Source organism: Aquarana catesbeiana, linkage group LG07 (genome assembly GCF_042186555.1).
Source record: "Aquarana catesbeiana isolate 2022-GZ linkage group LG07, ASM4218655v1, whole genome shotgun sequence".
Lineage (NCBI taxonomy): Eukaryota > Metazoa > Chordata > Amphibia > Anura > Ranidae > Aquarana > Aquarana catesbeiana.
In genome coordinates this window covers 151712476-151739525 of record NC_133330.1, presented here as the reverse complement: position 1 = coordinate 151739525, position 27050 = coordinate 151712476, and the positions used below count along the sequence as shown (strand labels likewise).

The window sequence follows — 27050 nt, the reverse complement described above, 5'->3', positions numbered from 1 at the left end:
GTTTTGTGAATTGCAATTGACGTGCCCTTGGACTTTGAGGTAGGGGAGACACTGTGGAACCATTGAGTATACAAATGAGTCGGTAATTTAGGTAAGGAGTGATGGGTGAAATGAGTTTCCTGTAATAGGACCACCTGTGCACCTAGCTTCTTGAGTTCCCACCATAATTTATTTCGTTTCCCAGGAGAACAGAGGCCTCTCACATTATAGGATATTACCTTGACCCCGGTCACGGAGGATTCAAAAGGTTCAGGAAATGTCTGATTTTCTGACTCGCCCGGTGCAGGGCACGAAGCAGGATGATGCTCCTAGGAAGGTGAGTAAGGAGAGAAAAAGGGAGAGAGGTGAGAAAACATAGAATAGAGAACACACATAAAAAATTAACTGTCATTGTGACGATAACATAGTAAGGTAGTGTAAACTGTATTGGTAAACTAACCAACTGTGGGCCAGGTATAGGCATCTCCCACCCAGGGGGGGGGACCCCAGACCATGACCCAGTGTCCCTATAAGGGACTGCTCCCAAAAGAGGGGGGCCTACGTGGGGAACGTGTCTCGGCATGGGGGAAAGGCAGGAAGTCCCATCCCCGTCCACCGCATCTCACAAGCGTGTTGACAAAAATAGGGGGGTTTAGTAAAGTGAGCATAAGCTTATTAACTCTTAATCGAAACAATGTGTCTCAACTCTATTCCTAACATTAACCAGCAGAGTTCTGTCATCGAGGAATAAAGGGTGACGTCCATAAGTGCCTGTAAGGTCTCAGATCCCATCTGGGGCAGACCCGATGGGCCTTCCAGACTATCGAGACTCTTAATGTAGGTTATGAGGAAGTTCGATAAATGAGGGCGGGTTTCTCACAGCCGCCCGACTCGGGTGATACCACCTAAATGTATCAAAATAAGGGATGTCCTCGTCAGTCTCGGGTTGTGGAGGGGCCCATAGACGGATCACGGCTCCGGTTCTGTCTGTCCCTCCTTCGGTTTTTGCGTGTAGCCATCGACCATGCTAGTGGGATCTGTATCCCTGGTGCGTCGGGTGGTCCCCGCCAATCAGGGAAGTCCACAGGTTCCAACCCAAGAGACGAAAGGAAGTGTGGAAGATCATCTTTATTGCGGAGAGTGACTTGTCGGCCATCTTTGGTCACCTGTAGGTAGAAGGGAAAGCCCCAGCGATATGTAAGTCCTGCTGCCTGGATCACCGTCAGAATAGGGCGCAGGGCCCTGCGTTGCATAAGGGTACGCCTGGATATGTCCTGATAGAAAAATAAATGTGCCCCATCAAAGTCATAAAATGGCCTGTTGCGCATTTTCTGCATAATTCGATCTTTGAAGGTATATTTATGGAGTTTGCAGATTATGTCTCTGGGGTTATCAACGTTCTGGGACTGAGGTCTCAGCGCCCTGTGCGCTCGGTCAATCTCCACTGGCGCAGAGGGCGGTAGGCCCAAAATATCTCTGAAGATGTCAGTCAATGTGGGGATAATATCTCTAGAGGCTGTGGCCTCTGGCAGGCCTCTGATCCTAATATTGGCTCTCCTGCTGCGGTTTTCAACGTCATCTAAGTGACAGAGCAAAGCTTCAATCTGTTGGTCCTGTGTTTTGCACTTGGATTGCAGCAGAGCAATAGTGGGGAGAACCTCTTCCAGTTTCTCTTCCAGGGATTCTACCCTATTTCCCAAATGTGACGTGTCTGCCTTAAGCTGGGCCATGTCTTCAGTGAAAGCCTTCTCCACTCTACATGTAAAACGTTCTAAATCTTCTCTAGTGGGGAGGGACATAATGTGGCGTCTGATGTCCTCATCCCCCAGAAAGTCTGACACTTCAGAGCGGCCATCCAGAGATGCAGGTGAGGCTGGAGGGATGGAGTCACTCACCGATCCTGGGGAAGGGGCTTGAGAGGCGGGGGAGACTGTCCCTTTCGGCGGCCGAGCCAAGGCCGCGGCTGGCTGAGAGGTTTTGGTGGCTTTCTGTGATTTCCCGGCCGGCGCCATCTTGGAGGCCTCGCGGCCTTGTCCTCGTGACCCTGAAAAATACGAGTCTAGCTGTCCCTGCCGGGAATTGTCTGTCCGTGACGGCTGGGAGGACTGCCGTGCCCGTTGTGACATGTGCGGAGCCGGTGTTTAGCTGTATTCCCCGTTTTAGCTGTGTAAATAGCGGCGGTGGAGCGGAGCTGAGGCGAAGCACGTCCTCACTCCTCCATAGCCAGGACACGCCCCCCCTACCTTGTGGCTTTTGCGTAGTAATTGCTTTATTCTGGCGACTTGACCATGCAGCACATCTTTCTTCAAGTGCCTCCTTCTTGCTCTTCTTGAAACAGCCACACCACATGTTTTCAGAGAGTCCTGTATTTCACCTGAAGTTATTTGTGGGTTTTTCTTTGCATCCCGAACACTTTATCTGGCAGTTGTGGCTGAAATTTTAGTTGGTCTACCTGACCGTGGTTTGGTTTCAACAGAACCCCTCATTTTCCACTTCTTGATTACAGTTTGAACACTGCTGATTGGCATTCTCAATTCCTTGGATATCTTTTTATATCCCTTTCCTGTTTTATACAGTTCAGCTAATTTTTCCCGCAGATCCTTTGACAATTCTGCTTTCCCCATGACTCAGAATTCAGAAACGTCAGTGCAGCACTGGATGAAAGATGCAAGGGTCTGTCAGGAGTCCAGAAACTCATTGACCTTTTTATACAAACTCACTAATCACAAGCAAACAGATCACAGATGAGGATGGTTACCTTTTAATAGTCATTCAAACCCCTTTGTGTCAACTTGTGTGCATGTTATCAGGCCAAAATCACCAGAGTATGTAAACTTTTGATCAGGGTCATTTGGGTAGTTTCTGTTGTGATTATGATTTAAAAAGAGTAAACACAGTTAATTGATAATACATGGCTTCAGCCAAACACTAAGAGCCCTTGCACACTGGGGCGGGGGGCGGCGTCGGCGGTAAAACGCCGCTATTATTAGCGGTGTTTTACCGTCGGTATGCGGCCGCTAGCGGGGCGGTTTTACCCCCCGCTAGCGGCCGAGAAAGGGTTAAATACCACCGTAAAGCGCCTCTGCAGAGGCGCTTTGCCGGCGGTATAGCCGCGCCGTCCCATTGATTTCAATGGGCAGGAGCGGTAAAGGAGCGGTATACACACCGCTCCGAAGATGCTGCTAGCAGGACTTTTTTTACCGTCCTGCCAGCGCATCGCTCCAGTGTGCAAGCCCTCGGGGCTTGCACACTGGAATGAAAGTAGCGGCACTTTCGGGGCGGTTTGCAGGCGCTATTATTAGCGCAATAGCGCCTGCAAACCGCCCCAGTGTGCAAGGGCTCTTACCATGAGTGAAAGAAAAGTTTTTTGTTATCATTCATACTCTATGAAAAATGGCCAAGTAATTATAATCTCTGCCAGGGTATGTAAACTTATGAGCACAACTGTGTGTGTGTGTGTGTGTATGTATGTATGTGTATATATATATATATATATATATATATATATATGTGTATGTGTATGTATGTATATATATATGTGTATGTGTATGTATATATATATATGTGTGTGTATATATAATTAATGTATGTATGTGTTTGACGTTATCTATCTATATATACACACACACGCGCAAAGGGATTGCTGCACAAAAATGTTTTCATGAAAAATATAATCAAAACATCCAAAATATATAGGCCATCATCGTAATGGTTCCGGGGCTAATACAAATCACGCCCTTTTTCAAAACATGGTGCCTATAAATGATGACATACATGGTACAATTTATGTAGAGCAAATACATCTGCATACTATTAAATAATCAACCAGCCTGTCTGGAATCAATCACTGGATCTGAGACACATTATAGTGAGGCCGGTTTTACACTGGTGTGACAAACGCTCTGACATTGGGAGCTCATGTCACATGACGTGTGTAAATCAATGTTTCCCTATGGGAGCCGTCTTAACTGGTCTGACACAAGTCGGTCTGACTTTGAAAAAGCTCCCTGTACTACTTTGGTCCGACTTTGATCCTACTTCAGCCCATTGACTATCATTGAAGTCGGATCGCCGTCTTGCATGATCCGACTTTGGCATGCGACTTGTGCTCTGATGATCTTGACGGCATGGGTTCCCCCTCCGAGAGCATACCAGGCCCTTCGGTCTGATATGGATTTTAGGGGAACCCCCTACGCCAAAAAGACGGTGTGGGGGGTCCCCCAAAAATCCATACCAGACCCTTATCCGAGCACGCAGCCTGGCTAGTTAGGAAAGGGGGTGGGGACGAGCGAGCGCCCCCCCCCCCGAACCGTACCAGGCTGCATGCCCTCAACATGGGGGGGGTGCTTTGGGGCAGGGGGGCGCACTGCGGCCCCCCCACCCCAAAGCACCCTGTCCCCATGTTGATGAGGACAAGACTCTTCCCAACAACACTGGCCGTTGGTTGTCGGGGTCTGCGGGCGGGGGGCTTATCGGAATCCGGGAGCCCCCTTTAATAAGGGGGCCCCCAGATCCCGCCCCCCCCCACCCTATGTGAATGAGTATGGGGAACATGGTACCCCTACCCATTCACCTGGGGGAAAAAGTGTCAATAAAAAAAATATACGCTTATTGCGGTTTTTTTATTTTTTATTTTTTTTTACTAAAAATATGTAGAATACATATCGGCCTAAACTGAGGAAAAAAATGTTTTAATATATTTTTGGGGGATAATTATTATAGCAAAAAGTAAAAAATATTGCGTTTTTTTTCAAAATTGTCGCTCTTTTTTTTGTTTAATGCTCAAAAAATAAAAAACGCAGAGGTGTTCAAATACCACCAAAAGAAAGCTCTATTTGTGGGAAAAAAGGATGTCAATTTTGTTTGGGTGCAACGTCGCACCACCGCGCAATTGTTAAAGCGACACAGTGCCGAATTGCAAAAAGTGCTCTGGTCAGGAAGGGGGTAAAATCTTCCGGGGCTGAAGCGGTTAATGTTGGGCTGGCTTCCAGGAATTACGATTCAAAATGGTCTTTACCTCACTATCTTGGGTCTTGTCCCACATGATGATCCAAGGTTCATTTCTAATAGTCAAATGCTCACTCGTGAGCTTAGCGAATACCCACCTAATTGCCAAGATTTTCAGATGTTTTGTTTACCCCACTTATGTACTTTTGTCTATGCAGAGCTAGCGAGGGTGCTCTGCACAGTGCTTTTGTTACTTTTTACTCTCTTTTAAAACATTATTAAAAACAATTGACACAGAAAAACTGACAGGTGTTCCTCGAATCGTAAAACAAATAAATACATTGAAACAGAAAAATTGACAGGTGTTTTAATCCCTCTCCACTCAATCCAAAAAAACAAAACCTTTTTTACCTTAGTGAAACTTCAATATTACGGGGTCGAGCATATCTGTGTTATCGGCAGCCCTGTGAGAGATGAGGTCTCTGAATTTTTTTTGTTATCTCTTCCTAGTCTGGTAAATTCTGGCTGATCATCTTGTATGCTGTCCTGGAAGACAGTTTTGGAAATCTGGAGTTGGACTCTTATTTCCAGGAGTATTCCAGGACGTCAGGATTCCTGCCCTTGTGTTGTGTTGTGTTGTGTTCCTTTTCTGTTTGTATATGTTTTGTTCAGGTTATGTAATTTCAAAATAGATAGTAAATAAATGTAGCGCTATGTGTAAAAATATGTATAAATTTAAAGTGCAAATATCTCAAATAAATCCGACATATAAATGAATAGTCCATGAAATGAAACATGAAAAACTCTTCTTGTGATCAGTGTATCCACACAATTCCACCACAGTGATTGTTCTTCCTCAAAAGGAGTGCACACCACCACCAGTAAAAATGCGCGCTCACCTCCCAGATAAGTGAAAACTCATATGCGGATCTCCCCACGAGCTCTTTGCTCTCACTTCCTCTTCCCAATCAAAGGTGGGGAATCCAGATGGATCTTTTCTTAATGGTAACTCAGCTCATGTACATCCAAAGAAACAAATCACCTCCCAGCTTGGCTTAAGATTCCATGAGTTCAGGACATAATAAAGTATATAGTAAATAATAAGTATAGAGACCATAGTGTTCTCCGTATACAAATGTATTCAAAGCCCCCAAACAGACAAGTTGCACTTACAAGATAAAGATTTTTAAAATCGCATAATCAGGTTATGTAATTTTGGTTCTTGTTTAAAATTGAGCAGGTCGGCAGAAGGTCTTACTTTTAAGTGTCTTTGGTGCGTTTTCTAATCTATTAAAGGAGGTGCCCATCACCTCATATCTCCTATGTTGTTCTGGAAGACTCATGGAGATAGTTACTGGTAAGTCTGAACTGGATATTTGCACCTGGCTCCTCCCCTTTTCTACAATTCGGTTAAAACATTTTTTGATACTCTTTGTGCAAAGCAGCACCTCTTCCTTTCTGGCTTTGGCGAGAATGATGTTGTGCTCCCTTGCACTCTGGTTGATTCCGCACATGTGCAGATCTGCTGTAGGGTCTCAGGATCCACCTCCATGCACAGAGAAGATACAGATATGAGGTCCTGGACCTTGGGTGTCTACGCAAGTGTGGGATCCCTCCCTGCATGCTCAGATGTGCCACATGTTCTGCATGTGCTGCAAGTACAAAACATTATCCATGGATGCTGACAGAAAACCATTGAGCTCCTAACTTCTTGCAGACTGCACTGAAGCATTGTTGGACTACACTCCTCCTCTCTGTCCCTTTTTCATACCCACACTTGGATTTCTTTTCCAGCAAAACAGTGCTGCTGTCTTGACTCCCAAAAGCCTTCCTACATCCTGTGTGTGTGTGTGTGTGTGTGTGTGTGTGTGTGTGTGTAGGAAAGGGGCTCTTGGTAAATGTAGTTGGGTGGAATGTCAAAGTCAGTAGGAACTGACTTATCCAGCTGATTCTTCCTCCCAGCAGCTGTCCCTGCAAGGATTTTACAAGCTTAGAGATGTTGTGACAGAATATTAAAAGCAGTTTTTCATAACAGTAAAAAAGGAAAACTTAAAGTGGTTCTAAAGTCTAAACATTTTTTTACCTTAACCACTTCCCACCAGGGCCACTGCACATAAACGGACGGGTGGGCTTTTCCTCCTTCTGAGTGTACATTCCTGAATGTCCTTAAGGAGGGGGATTGTGTGCGCTTCCCCCGGACACGCCGTATCTCGGATCAGCAGGAGGGCACCGTGATTTGCCCTCCTGATCACATGAGGGCTGTGTCCAATCATGGCCATCAAGTGATGTAAACAGCCTGGGGGGGCGTCGCAAGAAACGGGATCTCGTGGTCACATGCCCGTACAGCGGTGCAATCCCGATGTGCCTGTGTCCCCCAGAGACAGGGCAGCACTGCATGGCAGGAGGGCACTGTGATTGGCCCTTCTGATCACATGACGGCTTTGTCCAGTGGTCAGCGAGTGCACGTTGGTCAGCGAGTACCTGTGTATTCTCTTGTGTATTAATATCAGGAAGCTAGTTGTGTAATTTGGACAGGTTATAATCCCCAATCCTCATTAAATTAGTATCAATTCTTAGAAGGATAGAGAGGGCAATCTGTAACACAGACCTGAAATGCCAAACTGTATGTTGTCTACCGGGCACTCGGGTTCGGCACATCACGGATGTGGTGGACAGATTACTGGGAGGGGCTGGGGAAGACCCGGCTGTCATGGTTCACGTTGGCACCAATGACAACTTCAGAGGCAGATGGAGTGTCCTAAAGAATGATTTTAGGGACTTGGGAGCTAAATTGAGGAAAAGGACCTCCAAGGTAGTATTCTCAGGAATAATACCGGTACATCGTGCCACACCAGAAAGGCAGAGGGAGATTAGGGAAGTAAACAAGTGGCTGAAGAGCTGGTATAGTAAGGAGGGGTTTGGGTTCCTGGAGGACTGGGCCGACTTCTCATTCGATCACCAGTACTAAATGAGCAGGCTGCAGATCAGCTGGGAGTAAAGATGGGCAAAAAGTTAGAGGGGTTTTTAAACTAGGTGAATGGGGGGGGCCCCGGACCCAGAGGTAGAGATGGTCAGCGCGGAACATATTCCAGAGGGTAGTATTGGGGGCATTAGTGGTAGATTGACTAAAGCACATAAACCCAAGGTAAATATAGTAACAAGTCCTAGTTACAATCTCGGAACACCCAATAAGAATATAGTATGTGACCGGTCTAAACTACATGGCATGTTCACCAATGCCAGGAGCCTGGCGGACAAGATGGGTGAACTAGATACTGTTGTATGAGGAGGATTTGGATTTTGTGGGAATTTCAGAGACCTGATTCAACAGCTCTCATGATTGGCTGGCAACCATTTAAGGGAATACCCTTTATCGCAGGAATAGAAAGGGGTAAAAAAGAGGGAGGGGTATGGCTATATATCAAGAATAATGTACAAGTTAATGTGAGAGATGACATCACTAAGGGAGCTATGGAGGAGTTGGAATTCTTATGTGTAGAGCTCCAAAGGGATGACGCTAAGGGCAAATAATACTGGGAGTATGCTATAGGCCCCTTAACCCGAGGGAGAGGGGGGAGACGGATTTCCTATCACAAGTTTGATTAGCAGCAAGGATGGGAAGTGTTATCATAATGGGGGATTTTAATTAATTATCCAGACATAGACTGGGCGGAGGGAACCACGCATTCATCTAAGGCTCGCCAGTTCCTAAATGTCTTGCAGGACAATGGTTCAGACGGTAGACGCACCAACTAGAAATAAAGCATTACTGGATCTACTGATTACCAACAATGCAGACCTGATCACAGATGTGGAAATACGGGGCAATTTAGGAAACGGCAAACACAGGTCAATTGGCTTCAGTATAAATCACACAAATAAGAAACATAAGGGGAATACAAAGACACTGAATTTCAAAAGAGCCAAGTTCCCTAAACCTCAAACCTTGCTAGAAGGCATGAATTGGAATAAAATCTTAGGAACAAAGAACACAGAGAAGAGTAGGGTTTGCTTTAAGAGCATATTAAATAAGGGCGTTAGCCAATGCTTCCCATTGGGTAATAAATTTAAAAGCGAACAAAAGTCCTGGATGGCTTAACTCAATGTAAAAATGCATATAAAAGCAAAGGAGAAGGCCTTCAAAAAGCAAAGGAGAAGGCCTTCAAAAAACAAGGTTGAGGGGTCATCATCAGCATTCAGACTTTATAAAGACTACAACAAGAAATGTAAGCATGCAATTAGGGCGGTCTAAGATGGAACACGAAAGACACATAGCGGAGGAGAGCAAAAAAAATCCCAAGAAATTCTTTAAGTATGTAAACAGTAAAAAAAGCGAGGACAGACCATATTGGGCCCCATAAAGAATGAGGAAGGACATCTGGTTACAAAGGATAGGGAGATGGCGAAGGTATTGAATTTATTCTTCTCCTCAGTCTTCATGAGGGAATTGGGGGAGCTTCAGTAACCAAAACTGCAGTGTTTACCCCTATGACACATCACAGGAAGCACCTCCATGGTTAACAGAGGACAGAATTAAAATTGGACTTGGAAAACTTAACATTAATAAATCACCGGGACCAGATGGCTTGCACCCGAGGGTCCTTGGGGAACTCAGTCAAATAATTGCCAGACCATTGTTATTAATTTTTTACTGACTGGAATGGTACCAGCTGATTTGGAGAAAAACCGATGTAGCACCAATAATATAAAAGGCCCAAAATGCATCCCTGGGAATTACAGAATAGTTAGCCTAAAATCAATAGTATGCAAGCTCTTGGAGTGGATGATAAGATTTTAGTGATAACGGTATCGTTAGCAGTAATCAGCATGGATTCATGAAGAATTGTTCTTGCCAAACCAATCTGTTAACCTTCTATGAAGAGGTGAGTTGCCATCTAGATAAAGGAAGATCCATATACGTGGTGTATCTGGATTTTGCAAAAGCATTTGACACAGTTCCCCATAAACGTTTACTGTACAAAATAAGGTCCGTTGGCATGGACCATAGGGTGAGTACATGGATTGAAAACTGGCTACAAGGGCGAGTTCAGAGAGTGGTGATCAATGGGGAGTACTGGGAATAGTCAGGGGTGGGTAGTGGGGTCCCCCAGGGTTCTGTGCTGGGACCAATCCTATTTATTTTGTTCATAAACGACCTGGAGGATGGGATAAACAGTTCAATCTCTGTATTTGCGGACGATACTATGCTAAGCTGGGCAATAACGTCTCAGCAGAATGTGGAAACCTTGCAAAAAGATCTAAACAAATTAATGGGGTGGGCAACTACATGGCAAATGAGGTTTAATGTAGAAAAAATGTGAAATAATGCATTTGAGTGGCAAAAATATGAATGCAATTTATACACTGGGGGAATCTAGGTTGGAAAAGGACCTGGGGGTCCTAGTAGATGATGGGCTCAGCAATAGCATGCAATGCCAAGCTAATGCTAAAAAAGCAAACAGAATATTGATATGCATTAAAAAAGGGATCAACTCCAGAGATAAAACGATAATTCTCCTGCTCTAGGTGCGGCCGGACCACAGTCTTGTAGAGTATGTTATCCAGTTCTGGGCACCAGTCCTTAGGAAGGATGTACTGGAAATGGAGCGAATTCAAAGAAGGGCAACAAAGCTAATAAAGGTCTGGAGGATATTTAGTTATGAGGAAAGGTTGCAAGCACTGAACTTATTCTCTCTGGAGAAGAGATGCTTAAGAGGGGGTATGATTTCAATTAATACCGTACTAGCGACCCCACAATAGGGATAAAACTTTTTCGCGGAAGGGAGTTTAACAAGACAAGTGGCCACTCATTTAAAATTAGAAGAAAAAAAGTTTTAACCTTAAACTACATAGAGAGCTCTTTACTGTAAGAGTGGCAAGGATGTGGAATTCCCTTCCACAGGTGGTATATGGAATGAAGAGGTAGTAGCCCTGAAGTGGAGAGAGAAAAGAATAGATGTCTACATTCTTTCCACAATGCATGATGACACCTTGGTGGAATTACAGACAAGAAGAGGTCCCGTGCAGAAGCCAAAATGTGTGCATAAATATAACCTTTTTTATGGGGGGTGTGGGGGGGGGGGGATATGAACGACCAGCTGATGCAACCCTACTTGGCCACCAGGAGATCACTGTTTTGGTACAAGAAAGTCACCATTTATTTGATGCAACTAGCCCTGTTCAATTCGTATGTTATTTTTTCTAAGTGCACCCAAAGTTCCCTAACCTATCTAAAATTTCAAGAAGACGCTATTACAGCCCTCCTCTACCCCCCACGATCAAGCCCCTAAACTAATTTGCTCAGATACATTAGCCAGACTTCATGAAAGGCACTTTCCCAAATCCTCCCTCTTAACCAAACAGGTTGCAAACCCCCCCAAAAAAGTTGTGTATGTTCAAGTAGAGGAATTTGCTGTGACACCCGATACTACGATACTACTGTCCCCAATGTTCCTCCCAGCCAGGCCTCTGTATTGGAGAGCGCTATTGGAGCTTTCACACTTCACTACACTATTAGTAAAGTGAAGATGATATCTTTCTAATTTCCACTATCTGCTATTTCTTTGTATGACCCGGACTGTTTATCGACTATGCCTTTGCCAACCATGTTTCTGCCTTCCATGTGAAATGACCATGCTTTTTGTCTGCCTCCTGAACTGATCATTTGCCCTGCCACTGTACAGCACAGGGGTCTCACATATGCAAAGGGCTCCAGAACTGTTTTTCCGAGTGGAGAAAAACTTTTTTCTCCAGGTTTTTTGTTTTCTCGGATTAGGGTCTGGAGACTCTGAGGCTTCGAAGAGTTTTGGGTGGGAAGAAGCCTCTACCCCTGTCGTCAGGTCTTACCTGACTGAGGCCCTAAGACTTATAGTGCTGCCACCTGAACTGGCCATGCCTCTGCCTGCCACCTGAACTGCCTGCTTATGGACCATGTTCATACTTTGGCATATCTCTGTCTGCTGCCTGGACAATTTCTGAACATTTTCTTTGGCTGTCTGGACCAATGGTTTGACTGCTCTGGGATGGTATTCCTGCCTGCTAAACCACAAGTAATCCTTTTTTTTTTTTTTTTTTTTTAACCCTTTTGCTCAGCAGGGTGTAATTCTGGTTGTGTACATTCTTTGTGTTAGAAGCCTGAAGGTGCTACTGGCATGTTGGGCCTATGTATGTGGCCAGGCTGTGGAAAAGTCTCTCACATGTGGTATCGCCATACTCGGGACGAGTAGCAGAATATTTTGGGGTGTAATTTTTGCTATCTACATGCTATGTGTTAGAAAGATCTTATAAATTGACAACTTTGTGAGAAAAAAAATATTTTCCACATTTTCCAAAAACTTGTGGGAAAAAAATATGTTCAAAAGAAATTTCATTATGGCTCATAGAATATACGTTAGGGTGTTTTCTTTCCAAAATGGGGTCATTTTGTGGATAATTCCATTGTCCTGGTGCTCGAGGGCCTTCAAAAATGTGGTAGGTACTCAGGAAATTAAATGTATAATTTGTGCCTTTGGGCCTCTGTATGTGGCCAGGCTGTGGAAAAGTCTCACACATGTGTTATCACCATACTCAGGAGGAGTAGCAGAATGTATTTTGGGGTATAATTGCAAGTACGCCTATACTGTGTGTGGGAAATAACTTAGTAAATATGACAATTTTGTGAAGAAAAAAAAATTTATATATATTTCTTCATTTTCCAAAGCATTGTGGGAAAAAAATTGCAACTTCAAAAAATTCACTAATTATGCCTCTTATTAAATATGTCAGACTGTCTTCTTTCCAAAAAGGGGTCATTTGGGGGGTATTTTTTTTTTACCAAATGTAGCAGAATACATTTTGGCCTAAATTTATGACAAAATTCGATTTTATTGGATTTCTTTTAAAACTTTTAGAAAGTTGAAAATTTGTATGGAGTTTTTTTTTTTTTTTTTCCCAAATAAAAAACTCCAGTGGTGAATAAATACCACCAAAAGAAAGCTCTATTTGTGTGAGCAAAATGATAAAAAAATCTAATTTGGGTACAGTGTAGCGTGACTGAGTAATTGTCAAAGTGCGAGAGCACTGAAGGCTAAAAAATTGGTCTGGGAAGGAAGGGGGTGAAAGTATCCAGTATTTAGGTGGTTAAAGAGGAGCTCCACAGGCTCTTCCAAAAAAATTAGGTCAGCAGATACAAATACTGTAGCTGCTGACTTTTAATATAAGGACAGTTACCTGTCCAGGGATCCAGCGATGTCCCCACCCAGGACAATTCTTCAATAGGTTTCGGGCCCAGGCACTGGCAGCGTAGGTAAGGGAAACTGGCAGTGAAGCCTTGTGGTTTCATAGTAGCTTTCCTACTGCGCATGAGTAAGCCTTGCTACGCATTGTGAGTGGTCCCATAGTCTTCTGGGACCTGTGATGTGTCCCAGAAGTCTGTGGGGGAAGAGGGGGCGGGGGGAATTGCATGGGAGCATCTGACTGGAAGTGGGAGCGGGTACCTATCAAAACCAGGTACCCACTCCCCCCTAAAAAGTACCAAATGTGGTAGTGTGGGTAGTATCCCAGTATTTGTTGTACCCTCCTCCTAAACATTTACCTGTCTTCTGCAGCAGCTCTGCTCCTCCTTCCTCGACTTCCAGGAGACATTGCTGCTGTCAGTCCAAGTCTAGTGAAGAGGGAGCGGGGGGCATGACTTACCAGTGGTGTGTGTGTGTGTGTCTGTCTATGGATGGGCTGAGAATCTTTGAATGCACACAGCCCAGCATTTGGCAAAAGAAGCGGCAGGGGAATCAAGAAGAGGAGGCAAGGGACAGCTCTGCAATACTTTTAATTTTTTTATTAAAATATAAAAAAAAAAAAAAAAAAAAAAGGAGTGGTAAAGGCAGAAGGTTTTTCTATCTTAATGTAGTTTATGCATTAAGATAAAAAGCCTTCTGTGTGCAGCAGCCGCCCCAGCACCCCCTAATACTTACCTGAGCCCCCTCTCTCTCCACCGATGTCCACGAGTGCCTCGGCCATCCATGACTCTCCCTCCTGATTTGGCTGAGACACAACAGTGGCGCCATTGGCTCCCTCTGCTGTCAATCAAAGTCAGCCAATCAGGAGAGAGAAGGGCGGGGCCAAACCAGGGCTCCGTGTCTGAATGGACACATGGAGCTGCAACTTGGCACGGGTGCCCCCATAGCAAGCTGCTTGCTGTGGGGGCACTTGACAGGAGAGAGGGGCCAGGAGAGCCAAAGAGGGACTCGAAGAGGAGGATCTGGGCTTCTCTGTGCAAAACCATTACACAGGGCAGGTAAGTATAACCTGTTTATTTTTATAGAAAAAAAAACTTAGACTTTACAATCACTTGAAGCTTTACAATCACTTTAACCTGGGGACATGCGCAGGGGAAACAATTGTGGTTTGGCATTTTGTACAGCCTGTACATTACAATTTTGCTTCCTGTAGCTGCTGACTTTTATTAAAGGAACTCTTACCTGTCCAGGGATTCAGCACCATCCTCCCCCGGCCAGGTCTTCATTAGCCTTTTGGGGAGCCAACATCTTAACTGTGGGCTTTGCTCTCCCCTCCCACCCTACCCCTCCCCTCCCACCCTACCCCTCCCTCCTCCCTTCCCTTCCCTCCTCACTTCCCTTCCCTCCCCTCCTCCCTTCCCTCCCCTCCCCTCCTCCCTTCCCTTCCCTCCCCTCCTCCCTTCCCTCCCCCTCCTCCCTTCCCTTCCCTCCCCTCCTCCCTTCCCTCCTCCCTTCCCTTCCCTTCCCTCCACTCCTCCCTTCCCTTCCCTCCCCTCCTCCCTTACCTCCTCCCTTCCCTTCCCTCCCCCCCCCCCCCTTTCCCCCTGAGAAAAATATCTGCCAAATGTAGCAGAGGAGGGCGAGAGGAGGACCTAAAGTGAAACTTCCCTTTTTTGGTGAAGCTCCACCTTAATTGTTGGGCATTGCATGCATTTGAGAGGGGTAGAGAAGGAAGCGCCACCTGAGTGTAGTATTAACAAATGATGTTTAATGACACCAGGTAAAAACACACTTACAGGATGAAAACATATAAAAGGCTCATCTGTATAGGTATGTGGTCCTCCGTGTTCCCTCTGATCCTGTGGTGGTGACGCTGCAGGGATGCTGGGCTGCAGAAGGTGGATTACCAGCCGGGAGCTCCTTCTGGTTATCCACCTTCTGCAGCCCAGCATTCCGGCAGCATCACCACCACCCGATCAGAGGGAACACCGAGGTGACGCTTCCTTCTCTACCCCTCTCTCATCCATCACAGAGCCAGCCCTCTGAGGACAGCAGCCGCCTAGCCTACCAGCCTACTTTAACCATTACATTACCGGTTACCACTTAACCCTTGAATTTCCAGCCTGTCCCCTATGGACTAAGTTGCTCAGCCCTTTTTATCTCCTGTTATATATGGACTTGTGTGTTTGCGCTTACAGTTACCAATACTCTGCATGCATTTGAAGTTATATGTGGTGCCTGATGGGACAATCAGTCAGATTGCTACTTATATCTGATACATAAATGTTTGGTTTAAAATAAACCATGTGTCATAAAATGTTTTAAGGTATTTTTTATACATTTTATATATTGTCTTTTGTTTGTTTTTAACACTGTTTGTTTTTTGTTTTTTTTTTGTTTTTTTTTTCCAGAGATGCTTCAGTTTGTTAGTAACCAGGTTGGAGAATTTCCTGACTTATTTGAAGACCAGCTATGTTCCAGCTACCAAGGAAGTACTGGAATGGACAGCACTTTGCCCAAGACTTATAACCAGGTCCAGCCACAGAACTTTCAGACGTCAGCGCCACAGCCTACATTAGTGTCTGTAAAGGCTCCTGTTCAAGCTGTTCCCCAGAGGACCACTCCTCTCCTTCAACCACGACCAGTAGTCCAGTCCCATCCTCAGCCTCATTTGCAACAGCAAACAGTCATGTTAACACCAACATTCAGCACAGCTCCCCAAACTCGAATAATACAGCAGCCGCTCATCTACCAGAATGCTGCAACCACAAGCTTTCAGGGTTAGCATCTTTTTTAATATTTTTGTGTTGTCTTATTTGTTTAAAATCAAGCCTTCATCTAGTTGATCTGTCATATACTTTGGCTTGCTTGACTTGTGCATACTTGTACTGATATCTACCCATAGTGGAATTATAAAGTGGGTATACAGGTATAAATTAAAAGAAAATTTAAATAGATGAAAAATAAGTATACAAACCCAAAAACATAAATTGAATATATTGCAGCTAATCATTACTTTGAGGTGACTGCATTAGGCTGCTACTTTCAGGTGATTAGTTGGTAATTCTTTTGGACTTGTTCCCTGGACATACCCCTATAGACATACACTACTCTGTAGGACCTCAGATTTTTTGCTATTTTTAGGTTATGGACCTCTTCTCCCTTAAGCCAGCTCAGCAGGGACCCAGCCATCAATTCATGTATGAGCAGGCTTGTTGTACATAAGTTGATCTACTAATAGACTTCTGTACAACCAGCCTGTAGGGTTTTTACTGCTGGTTATAGCCGGTGTCTTGCCGAGAAAGTTTCCTCGGCGGATAAGGACCCCCCCCCCCCCCTCTGTACTGCACAGGCGCAGCACGAACTACTATCAGCCGCCGGAGATAGCCGAAGCTCAAAATGTTCAATCAGCTGTACACGGCGCCTGCGCCCTAGGTCCAGGTTCCTTCCCCACCATCCAAGTGGATCTAGAGGCGGAATAAAAAAGCCGAGCGAAGCGAGGCCGTGCCCGAAGCGTGGCGAGCGGCCCTCTTACAGGCGCCGTGTACAGCTGATATTCCCCTTTTCACCTTCGGCTATTTCCGCCGCATCCTACTGCGCAGGCGCAGCGCCTGTGCAGTAGAGGGGGGTCCTAATTCGCAGAGCGGAACTTTCTCGGCAGAACACCGACAACACTGGTCAGTGTGTTCTGGGGGGGGGGCTCCCTGCTGTCAGAATACATAGCCACAGCAGGAGTGGTTACATAGCCACAGCGGGAGTGATTCCCCCATCCACCTTGAATGTGTGGATGGGGGAATCTGATCCCTGGTTGAATAAAAAAGAAAACTGATTAATGTATGCTTACTTCTGCACTGTATCTATTTGAGAAGCCATCGCTTCCACCCTGAATGGACTTCAAATAAACCTGCTATGGCTGCCCTTTGTTCATCACCATTACATAGGTGGTGGAGAGATTAGTAGTTTATAGAGGGAAGATAACATTGTGTTATGCTTTCAGTTCTATTTACAAGACGTGTAAGAAGTGCAGTAAAATACTGCATTTCTGACAAGAACAGTAGTTCTTTTCTGTACTTGCTAAAATATTCTTGGCCTCGCAGAAGAAAAGTAATGCAGTCACTGTATTTAAGGACTGGTAAGCTGCAATATATATTATTTTATGGCTGAAACAACTAATTGATTAATCGACAACTAATCGATTATGAAATTAATCAATTACTATTTCCATAATCGATTAATCGGCCAGTAACATAATGGGGTTAAAAAAAAACTAAAATGAGCCCTTTATAGTACAAAAAGAGCAAATAATCGCTACTGTAACTATTTCTTTCACAGTTATACAGTAAAAAAGAACCCCTTACAGTAGTGATTATCTGCTTTTTTGTACTATAAAGGGCTATTTTTTTTTTAACCCCATTATGTTACTAAACATCTTAGACCTGGTTCACATCTATGTGTTTTTTTGGTGCTTTTTGCAGAAAAGCACTACAGTTCATTTACATGGTTTCCCATGGGACACGTTCACATCTATGTTTTTTTCAGCCGCTGCGTATTTGGAAAGGGTCAGGGACTTTTTTTTTTTTTTAACGCAAAATGGTGCTTTTTTGGTTCAATATACTTCAATGGAGAATTTGTAGAAAAGCATGTAATGCGTTTTTGCAGCAATTTGTGTTTTTTAATCTGCTCAACAACAAATTAGCCAAAAAAATGCAAAAATTGCAGCAAAATCACATACACAAAAATCAAAACGCACAGCAAAAAGCACTGCAGAAACAGATCAAAAGCAAACAGCAGAGGTGTGTACCGAGCCTTATGCTGGCCACATGGATCAATATTCAGACGAAAAATCTTTGTACATTCGCTGAATGAAATAATTTTTCACTTGTTTTTAACATTCTGTTTTTTTTTAAATGAACGTAATTTCTGAACGAAAACCACATACACTGTCTGAAAATTCCTTTGACCAATAAGTTTTCTATTTCCAAATTTTCCCATCACTGTGGTTGAAAATGAACGTCGACTTGACCCCACTAACGATTAGAAAATCGAACGAACATTCTTAAAATTACATTTTTTTTTTTTTTTTGAAGGAAGACATGGTTTGTTCTTTTAATTAAAAAAATTTGATCTCGGAGTCTGATGATATTTACCAGATTCACCCTTTAATAGTATATATCCTCTAATAGTATATTCAGTATATCTCCTCTAATAGTATATTCAGTATATCTCTTCTTATAGTATATACAGTATATCTCCTCTAATAGTATATACAGTATGTCTGTTATTCTCAGAGTGGATTAGATATTTTGCACCCTAACCATGTAGTTGGTTATTTATATTTACCACTGCATAGGGATATTTAAGAATAAATTGCCTTTTAAAACTTTACATATTAACTAAATTATACACCACACTTTTTTTTTTTTTTAAAGTTATTAACCGATTAATCGAAACAATCGGCCAACTAATCGATTATTAAAATAATGGTTAGTTGCAGCCCTATATTATTTTTTAATTTTAGGGTTAGTTATCCTGTAATGGCATCTCTTGCTTGGTCTTTGTGCCCTTCATATTACTTATCCAATGCAGCCTCTGCTGACAAATCCATAAAGCCCATCAGAGTGACAGATAGCTAAGTAAATAACTAAGTATTTGATCTGTTGTCACCATTATGAGTTTTTGAGCATGCTGATCTGGGTGGACCACTGAAACTTGCATAGCTGGCTACTGGAAATGGTGTGACATGCCAGTAACATTGATCCCTCACCCCAGCCCAGCTAGCTTGGACCAGAGACACAATCAGGGCTGCTGTTAGAATTTACAGGGCCCTGTACAGCCTACCTAACAGGCAGGGGCCTAACTATAAGGGTCGCAATTGCAACCTGGCCCCATGCTGTAGGTGGCCTGTGCGGCTCCCCTGTCACATTTCTCTACACCTGGGTATGAGGGCCGGCGGGGCAGCATATAGATGAACCAATCACAATCCTTCAGCTGCTGAAAGCCCTGCAGGCGCTAGGTCCAGCCTGGTGCTAGTTATATCCATTATGTTGACAAGAGGCAAGCAGTCATCTGTACCTAGGACCACCAGCTTCGCCCCCCTCCCGCTTCTTGCCTCAAGACAGTTCCTGCTGCTGGGAACTGTAGAAGAAATGCTCCTTGCCCCAAGGCCACTCCCACCTGGTAAGCCACAAACACAATCCCCCCTACACCCCTCCCATCATGCTGTCCCCCTACTGTCACACTGCCCCCTCTTATCACGCTGGCCCACCACACTGCCCCCCTTCCATCACACTGCCCCCTCATACTGCCCTCCTCTACCCCCTCCTGTCACACTGCCCCCTGCCCTCCACTCCCCCCCTCCTGTCAGACTGCCCAGGTGCCCTTCTTTAGATGGGGTGGCTGTATTAGTTTAGTCTAGTCTCATCTAGTGATCTGGCCTGTAAGTCTGTTAACTTATTTTTCAACAGAACAAGCTCTCCTGCAGAGGTAGCAGTTATAGGGATATGACAAACCATCTCCCAACTGACAGGGGTGCTTAGAACAATCGGCTTTTAATTATTTACGTAAAACATTTATCCCTCAAAGGTAAAACATCAGAGGTTTCTTTAGCCCCTTGATATCTCAGCAAAGTCACCCAAAGGGGCTCCTATAAAATTGTAAAAAAATAAAATGGTAAAAATTAAAAACTACTGATCCTGTCCACTGCCCTACTGACACTATTCACAGTCCGCACTGACACCACTGGCGGAACTACCAGGGTTGCAAAGGTCACACTTGCAGCTGGGCTCTGCCGCTCGGCCACTGGGGCCCAAGACTGCAGGAAGGGGATCTGCTGCACAACATGTGAAAGGGATCTGCTGCAGGACCGTAAATTGACCTGGGATCATTGGGTAGGGCTCTGGGCTCTGAGGGAAGGGCCCAGGCTGGGAGGTCAGGGGGCCCTTCATGGTTTCTTGCACCAAGCCCCTAAAGATTCTAGTTACGCATCTGCTGACAGGACCGTCCTCTGAAAATATCCAATGATATTTTCACTAAAATGCCACTGCCGCGATGTTATGCTTCACAGCCATGGCAGAAACCATACCCTCATGGATCAAGACCCATTCAATTGAATAACCCTGCTCTGCAAGTGTCCCACATTTGCGTGCAAAGCTTACAGTTGCAGTGCGCTGGTGAGGAGGCAATAAGCCTCCTCCCCGTCTGTCAAATGCTTTCTGAACAGCGATTCAAAAGCTGACTGCTCTTCAAAGCGCAAAGCACGTTTTTAACAAATCCTTCATTTTTTTTATCAATTATTTTCTAGAGTTTTACATTACCGATCACTCGCTGTGTTCATTCAGAAAAGGAAGGAGCCAGTAAATAGGACATACTTACACCCCCTCCGCTCTCCATCCAAAAACATTCCCCTGTGTGCCCTGCAGCAACTGGCGGGAGAGGAGGGAGGCCAGCAGAGCTGTGGGGGAGGGGGACCCAGAAGGGTGAGGGATGCAGATCCAAGAACTGATCCGCCTGCAGTGCATCCGGATGGAGAAAGAGACGTGGAAGCTGACAATGCTGCAGGGGGATGCACAAGAGTCACATGTGTCAGCAATAGTACAACCAGCCCTTCTGCTCGGAAGGTGGCCGGTCCCCCCCTTCTGAACTGATAGGGCCTGGTACAAGAGGGCCAGCTGTACTGCCTTATACGCAGCCCTTGACACAATACCCTCACTTCTTATTTCCTGCTGTATACTCTGGAAAAATTATATTCTGCAAAAAAGTGTATAACCTTAATCTTTGTTCATCACTCTGTGTGTCTGTTTTGCAGTGCTGCAACCACAGGTTTCAAGTCTTATGACAACTCAGCAAGTTCAGCCTGTTACCATCCAGCAGCAGGTCCAGACTGTTCAAGCCCAGAGAGTACTAACCCATACTGCTAATGGAACCATCCAAACCCTGAGCCCAGCCACACAGAGCACTATCCAGACATTGACTCCAGCTACTGTACAGGCAATGGCACCGCAGGTTCAGCAAGTTCCTGTAAGTTTTTTTTATTTTTTTTTTTGTTTGTTTTTTTTTTTCCTTTGCCAGTTACAGACTGGGAATAGCTCTATAACTATCTCCTTGATTTGAATGCCCACCACCGTTTACCCCTGTTTTGGGCATGAAACAGCTATAGGATTCTTAAAGATGACAGCTTTCCTTCGTGAATTGTGGGCAAAGCTAGCTGGTTATCACAATGTAATTTAATGCAAAAGTATTACTTTGTAATGCTAATGCAAGCTTCTGATGATTGATTTATATCCTAAGTACAGGTTTTTGTGGGTGCGAAATTCAAATAATGATTTTTGTTTTCACTGCAGTTCTTATACCGCATACACACGGGCGGACTTTTCGACCGGACTGGTCCGACGGACTTGCTAACGAACGGACTTGCCTACACACGATCACACCAAAGTCTGACGGATTCATACGTGATGACGTACACCGGACTAAAATAAGGAAGTTGATAGCCAGTAGCCAATAGCTGCCCTAGCGTTGGTTTTTGTCTGTCGGACTAGCATACAGACGAGTGGATTTCTGGGTCCGGCGGAGTTACGACGTAAAGATTTGAAGCAAGTTCCACATCTAAAGTCCGTCAGATTTGCGACTGGAAAAATCCGTTGAAGGTCCGGTGAAGCCCACACATGATCGGATTGTGCGCCGGCTTTGGTCCGTCAGCGTCCGTCAGACCAGTCCGGTCGAAAAGTCCGACCGTGCGTACGCCCCATTAGTGGTATTTTTCCTAGACTGTATAAATTGCTACTCTGAAAGGCAGGAGAAGTTGTTTTTCAAATTGTTTAGTTATAAGCCAAAGGAAAGTTATGTATTTTGTCTGTCATACTTGGTGTGGTAAAACTCCATGCTGGTACAGATGGAAGCATATACAATAAAAATTAAAAAATGTAAAATCCCCTCACTAACTTTGTGATTGTTGCATTGTCTCCTAATATCTGAACATTTTGCTCAGGATTTTTTTACATTCCTTCTTTAGGTTTTGGTACAGCCTCAAATTATAAAAACAGAATCTCTGGTACTGACTGCTCTGAAGGCAGATGGTAGTCCAATGATGACTGCCGTTCAGAATCCCTCAATCACAACACTTGGTACTCCTCTACAGACCACTGCTCTCCAAGTACCTGTAAGTGCTGTAAGTCTAAGTCTAACATATATAGAATTTTGTTGTGTAAATACCATAGGAAACGCTGTTGTGTAGAAATAAGAGTTTTCTTATACCATTGACGCTCATCTCGATCCTTGGCGCAGTTAACCCTGTTGGACGAAATATGTATAAAATATTCTATATGGGTTACATTAATAATGTGCATGAGACAGGATGGGAGTTGGCAAGTTTCAGTGTTGAGGAACGCTGGAGCTGTTCCTAATCAAAAAGGCCCTGAATTTTGGCGAAGCTGGGGGAACTACTAGGCTGCCACATGTCTATGTGGGTACACTTTGGGAGTGACTTTTTAAAAAGCGCTCTCCAACCATCCACACAGGCGCCTCGTGTAGTTCTGGGCTTCCTTTTTTTTCTTTTCTTTTTTTTTTCCCCCTCAAGAACTACTAAATAGTGTTCTGTTTAGCAATGTAAATCCTATATTTACTAGAAATATGCAAATAAGAGCTGCCCTACTAAAAATATATTAAAACGTTTTGCCACTTGAAGGATGAGTTCACACTGATTCCTGTACCATTTGACAGTTCGCACTGTGATCTGCGAACCGATCTGGTTGTGTCATTAACTTTCTATTGAGTGTGAACTGCCTGCGAGTAACCTGTGATGGGGGAACCCACGCAGGAATCGCACTGGTTCCCGCATTGCATGTGTGTAAACGCAGACTAAACAAGAGGTTTTGTATTTCCCTATTAAAGTGGCTAACAAGCTCCTGAGGGTTGAGCACTTCTACAATGTTTTTAGGGCCAGTTCACACCACATGCAGTTCAGTGCGTTTTTTTTTTTTTTTTTCCATCAAAAATACATGGAAAGTAGGATTTATGGTTTTCAGTGGCATAGTTCACACCAGTGCATCCAGTTCCAGAAAAAAAGTAGAACATGCTGCATTTTTCCTGCACTGAACTGTATTGGAACGCTGTGTAAAAAAAGCAACATGTGAAAGAAAAGGGGGGGGTGGACTGGACTGCACCAAAAACGCACTGGACCGTGTCAAAAATGTGCACGCAGAAAAGCATCTGGAACGCATCCGAACTGCATTTCTATGGTGTGAACTGGCCCTTAGAGTTTGGGTAGTGCCATATGGGTACCTCTCATGTCATCGTTATGATGTAATTTCTAGTCCATAGAAGGATACAGCTACTAAATGGCTCCTTGGTTTGGCGTTGTCCTAACTTTTTACAGGAATGCGTTAAAATCCTACCAAAGCTGTACAATGAGGCTATATAATAGTCATTTCAAAATACATAAAAAAATATACCGTGCTGTTGCTCAAAATGAAGTATATAAAGCAGCCAGCACAGCCAAAGACAAATAGCAAAAAGTAACCCACAAAGAAAATGCAGAGCTCATATATATATATACAATCACAAAAATAATGATAATAATTGCGTTACCAAATATAAGTGATAACACAGTATGAGTGTAAAAACACAAATTGGATATAAAGACAAAAAAATTAATCAACAATTGAAAAACAAAAAAAAAAAGTCCCCCAATGTGAGGAAAAAATGTGTACAAAACAAGAGGGGAAAGGATTGAGTCAAAAAGTCCTGATGTAAATGTACACTATCAGTAAGTTGACATTACTGAGGCGTCAATGGAAACATGACAGAAGGGAGAACCACCACCAACTGTGTGAAGGCTTAATGGAAACAGTGGACTTAAAGGGGCATATACCTTTTAAGTCATGCAGGCTTGTGATATTCACCGAAGATTTTTCGTAGACGATCACAGATCCAGGTCACTACGATCACAGATCCGGGTCTGAACAGCACTGGTCATCAGCAAGTTCACATGGAGGGAAGGAGGACCAAAGGATATCAACGTACTCGCACGATATAACCAAAAATTAAAGAAAGGTTCCACATAGTGTGATATTGTTTAAAAAATTGATTTAATAAAGATGGTAAACGGGAGCACTCACATTTCAAATTTAGATAAAAAGCTCTTGCAGAGACATGGAATAGCGCAATGATGTTGGCAGGACTCGATCCGACGCGTTTCGTCTACTCAGACGTCATCTGGGGTGAGAGTCCTTGCCACAAACACCACGCTTATATAGACTATGTGGCTCCAAATTGAATCGCGTACCAACTAGAAGTTTCCGGGTGAAAATACGTCACTTCCGGTCTACAACTTTCAATAAACTTTGTAATTAAAGCCTGGATGAAAAGGCTAAATTTAATTGGTACAATACAAAAGAGCATGCCAAAAAAACGGAGTTGCTGGCTGGCACTGATCAAATGTTATGATAACGTGTTGGTTTATACGATGGATGGCAGAACGTGCAAATCACACCTCACTCTGGCATGTTAGCAATCAAAATCCTAAGATGTGAAGCAGGGAGGACATATGGAACCAAACCTGTGAGTGCGGGTCAGACCTTGCTATGAAACAGCGTGGAGATCCAAACACAGCACGTTGACGGCGGTCACATGGTCTGCACTTAATATCATCTCAGTGACACGCTGTCGGCAACTAGGAATAATGGAAGTCTGGCTATGCTAATAACTGAATCGGAAAATACCTCTGATCAGTGGTAAATGGAAAAATCAAACTGGAGCCACATTGTCGTGGAGAGATTGGCTATATGCTATACATAATCAATCTCACCTGCGCTAACACGCACCCTTTCAGCATAATGCATCTCTAAATAATCCCCCTTTCCCCAGTAAACAGACATGACCATACTTATGTCATCATCTCAGCATCACTGCCGCCAAGCAGTTCACTGGTTTCTTTTATTCAAAGACACCAAAAGAAATAACACAGAAAATGATGGCCCCAACAGCCAATTGCCTCCTCCATGTAAAATGACATAACATGAAACTGTACATATACATGTAAACATCATTAAACAAAAAACATACCTCATAAATTTACATAGTGAATGACATTTTAAAAAGGTAAAACGGACAATACCGATTGTAAAATGAATCGGAAAAACCACAAACACACTACAATCTGGTAGGTCACAACATTAAAAAAGTCTGCAAATTAATATGTTTGAAATATTTCAAAACATTTAATATGTATCGAAATATATCAAAAAGCAGAATAACCAATACCAAGGCATAAAAATAAGGGAGAAAAAAAAAGATCATCATTAGCTTAGTGAGCAGTTAAGAAAAATTATCTAAATGATTGTTTAATGATGTATACATGTATATGTACATCTTCAGGTGGCTCCAATTTGATTTTTCCTTTTTACCACTGATCAGTTAGAGGTATTTTCCGATTCAGTTATTAGCATAGGCAGACTTCCATTATTCCTAGTTGCCGACAGCGTGTCACTGAGATGATATTAAGTGCGGACCGTGTGACCGCGTCAACGTGCTGTGTTTGGGTCTCCACGCTGTTTCATAATGAGGTCTCACCTGCACTTGCTTCCTAGTGTGGGCAGTGGAGATGTGACGTCGGACGCTCGTAGCTCAGAGTGAGGTTTGGTTCTGTACGTCCTCCCTGCTTCACATGTAGGATTTTGACGGCTACCATGCCAGAGTGAGGCGTGATTCGCACGTTCTGTCATCCATCGTATAAACGAACACGTTATAACATTTGAGCGGTGCCAGCCAGCAACACTGTTTTTTTTGGCATGCTCTTTTGTATTGTACCAATTATATTTAGCCTTTTCATCCAGGCTTTAATTACAATGTTTATTGAAATTCGTAGACCGAAGGTGACGCATTTTCACACAGAAACTTCCAGTCGATACGTAATTCAATTTGGGGGCCACATGGTCTAAATAAGCGCGGTGTTTGTGGCAAGGACTCTCACCCCAGATGACGTCTGAGTAGAAGAAACGCGTTGGGTCAAGACCTGCCAACATCATTGCGCTATTCCATGTCTCTGCAAGAGCTTTTTATCTACATTTAAAATGTGAGTGTTCCCGTATACCCTCTTTTTATTGAACCAATTTTTTAAACAATATCACACCTTTCTTTAATTTTTGGTTATATCGTGTGAGTACGTGGATATCCTTTGGTCCTCCTTCCCTCCATGTGAACTTCACCCATATGCTCCACTGTGAACTTGCTGATGACCAGTGCTGTTTAGACCCGAATCTGTGATCGTAGTGACCTGGATCTGTGATTGTCTACGAAATATCTTCACCCCCTAACGGTGAATATCACCACAAGCCTGCATGACTTAAGGCTGGATTCACACCTATGCAGTTTTAGTGCTTTTTGCATTTTGCAGATTTGCACTACAGTCCATTTAACATGGTTTCCTATGGAACATGTTCTGTAGTGCAAATCTGCAAAATGCAAAAAGCACTAAAACTGCATAGGTGTGAATCCAGCCTAAGAGGTATATGCCCCTTTAAGTCCACTGTTTTTTTCAGTAAGCCTTCACACAGTTGGTGGTGGTTCTCCTGGCAAGTTCTCCTTTCTGTCATGTTTCCATTGACGCCTCAGTAATGTCAACTTACTGATAGTGTACATTTACATCAGGCTTTTTGTCTTAATACTTTCCCCTCTTGTTTTGTACACATTTTTTCCTCACATTGGTGGACATTATTTTTTTTGTTTTTCAATTGTTGATTCGTTTTTTGTCTTTATATCCAATTTGTGTTTACACTCATATTTGGCCACGCAATTATTATCATTATTTTTGTGATTGTATGTATATTATAGTCATGCTTAAAATGGTATAACGTGCTATATTTTATTTCCTTGTGATATTTTACCTTTCACAAAAGTAATGTACTTTATGGAAAT

The 27050-nt window shown here is 43.7% G+C and overlaps 1 protein-coding gene across 2 annotated transcripts in view; it reads left to right on the top strand.

Annotated features, from left to right (window-relative positions):
• Positions 1 to 27050, top strand: part of SREBF2 (sterol regulatory element binding transcription factor 2) — a 149491-nt gene that overhangs the window by 31633 nt on the left and 90808 nt on the right. Inside the window, exons 2-4 of one of the 2 annotated variants that reach the window (XM_073592722.1) lie at positions 15551 to 15919; positions 20944 to 21155; positions 22150 to 22305. In XM_073592722.1, the coding sequence (XP_073448823.1) occupies positions 15551 to 15919; positions 20944 to 21155; positions 22150 to 22305 (737 nt within the window). The remainder of the gene's footprint in view (positions 1 to 15550; positions 15920 to 20943; positions 21156 to 22149; positions 22306 to 27050) is intronic. The other variant, XM_073592724.1, reaches the window with a different exon arrangement.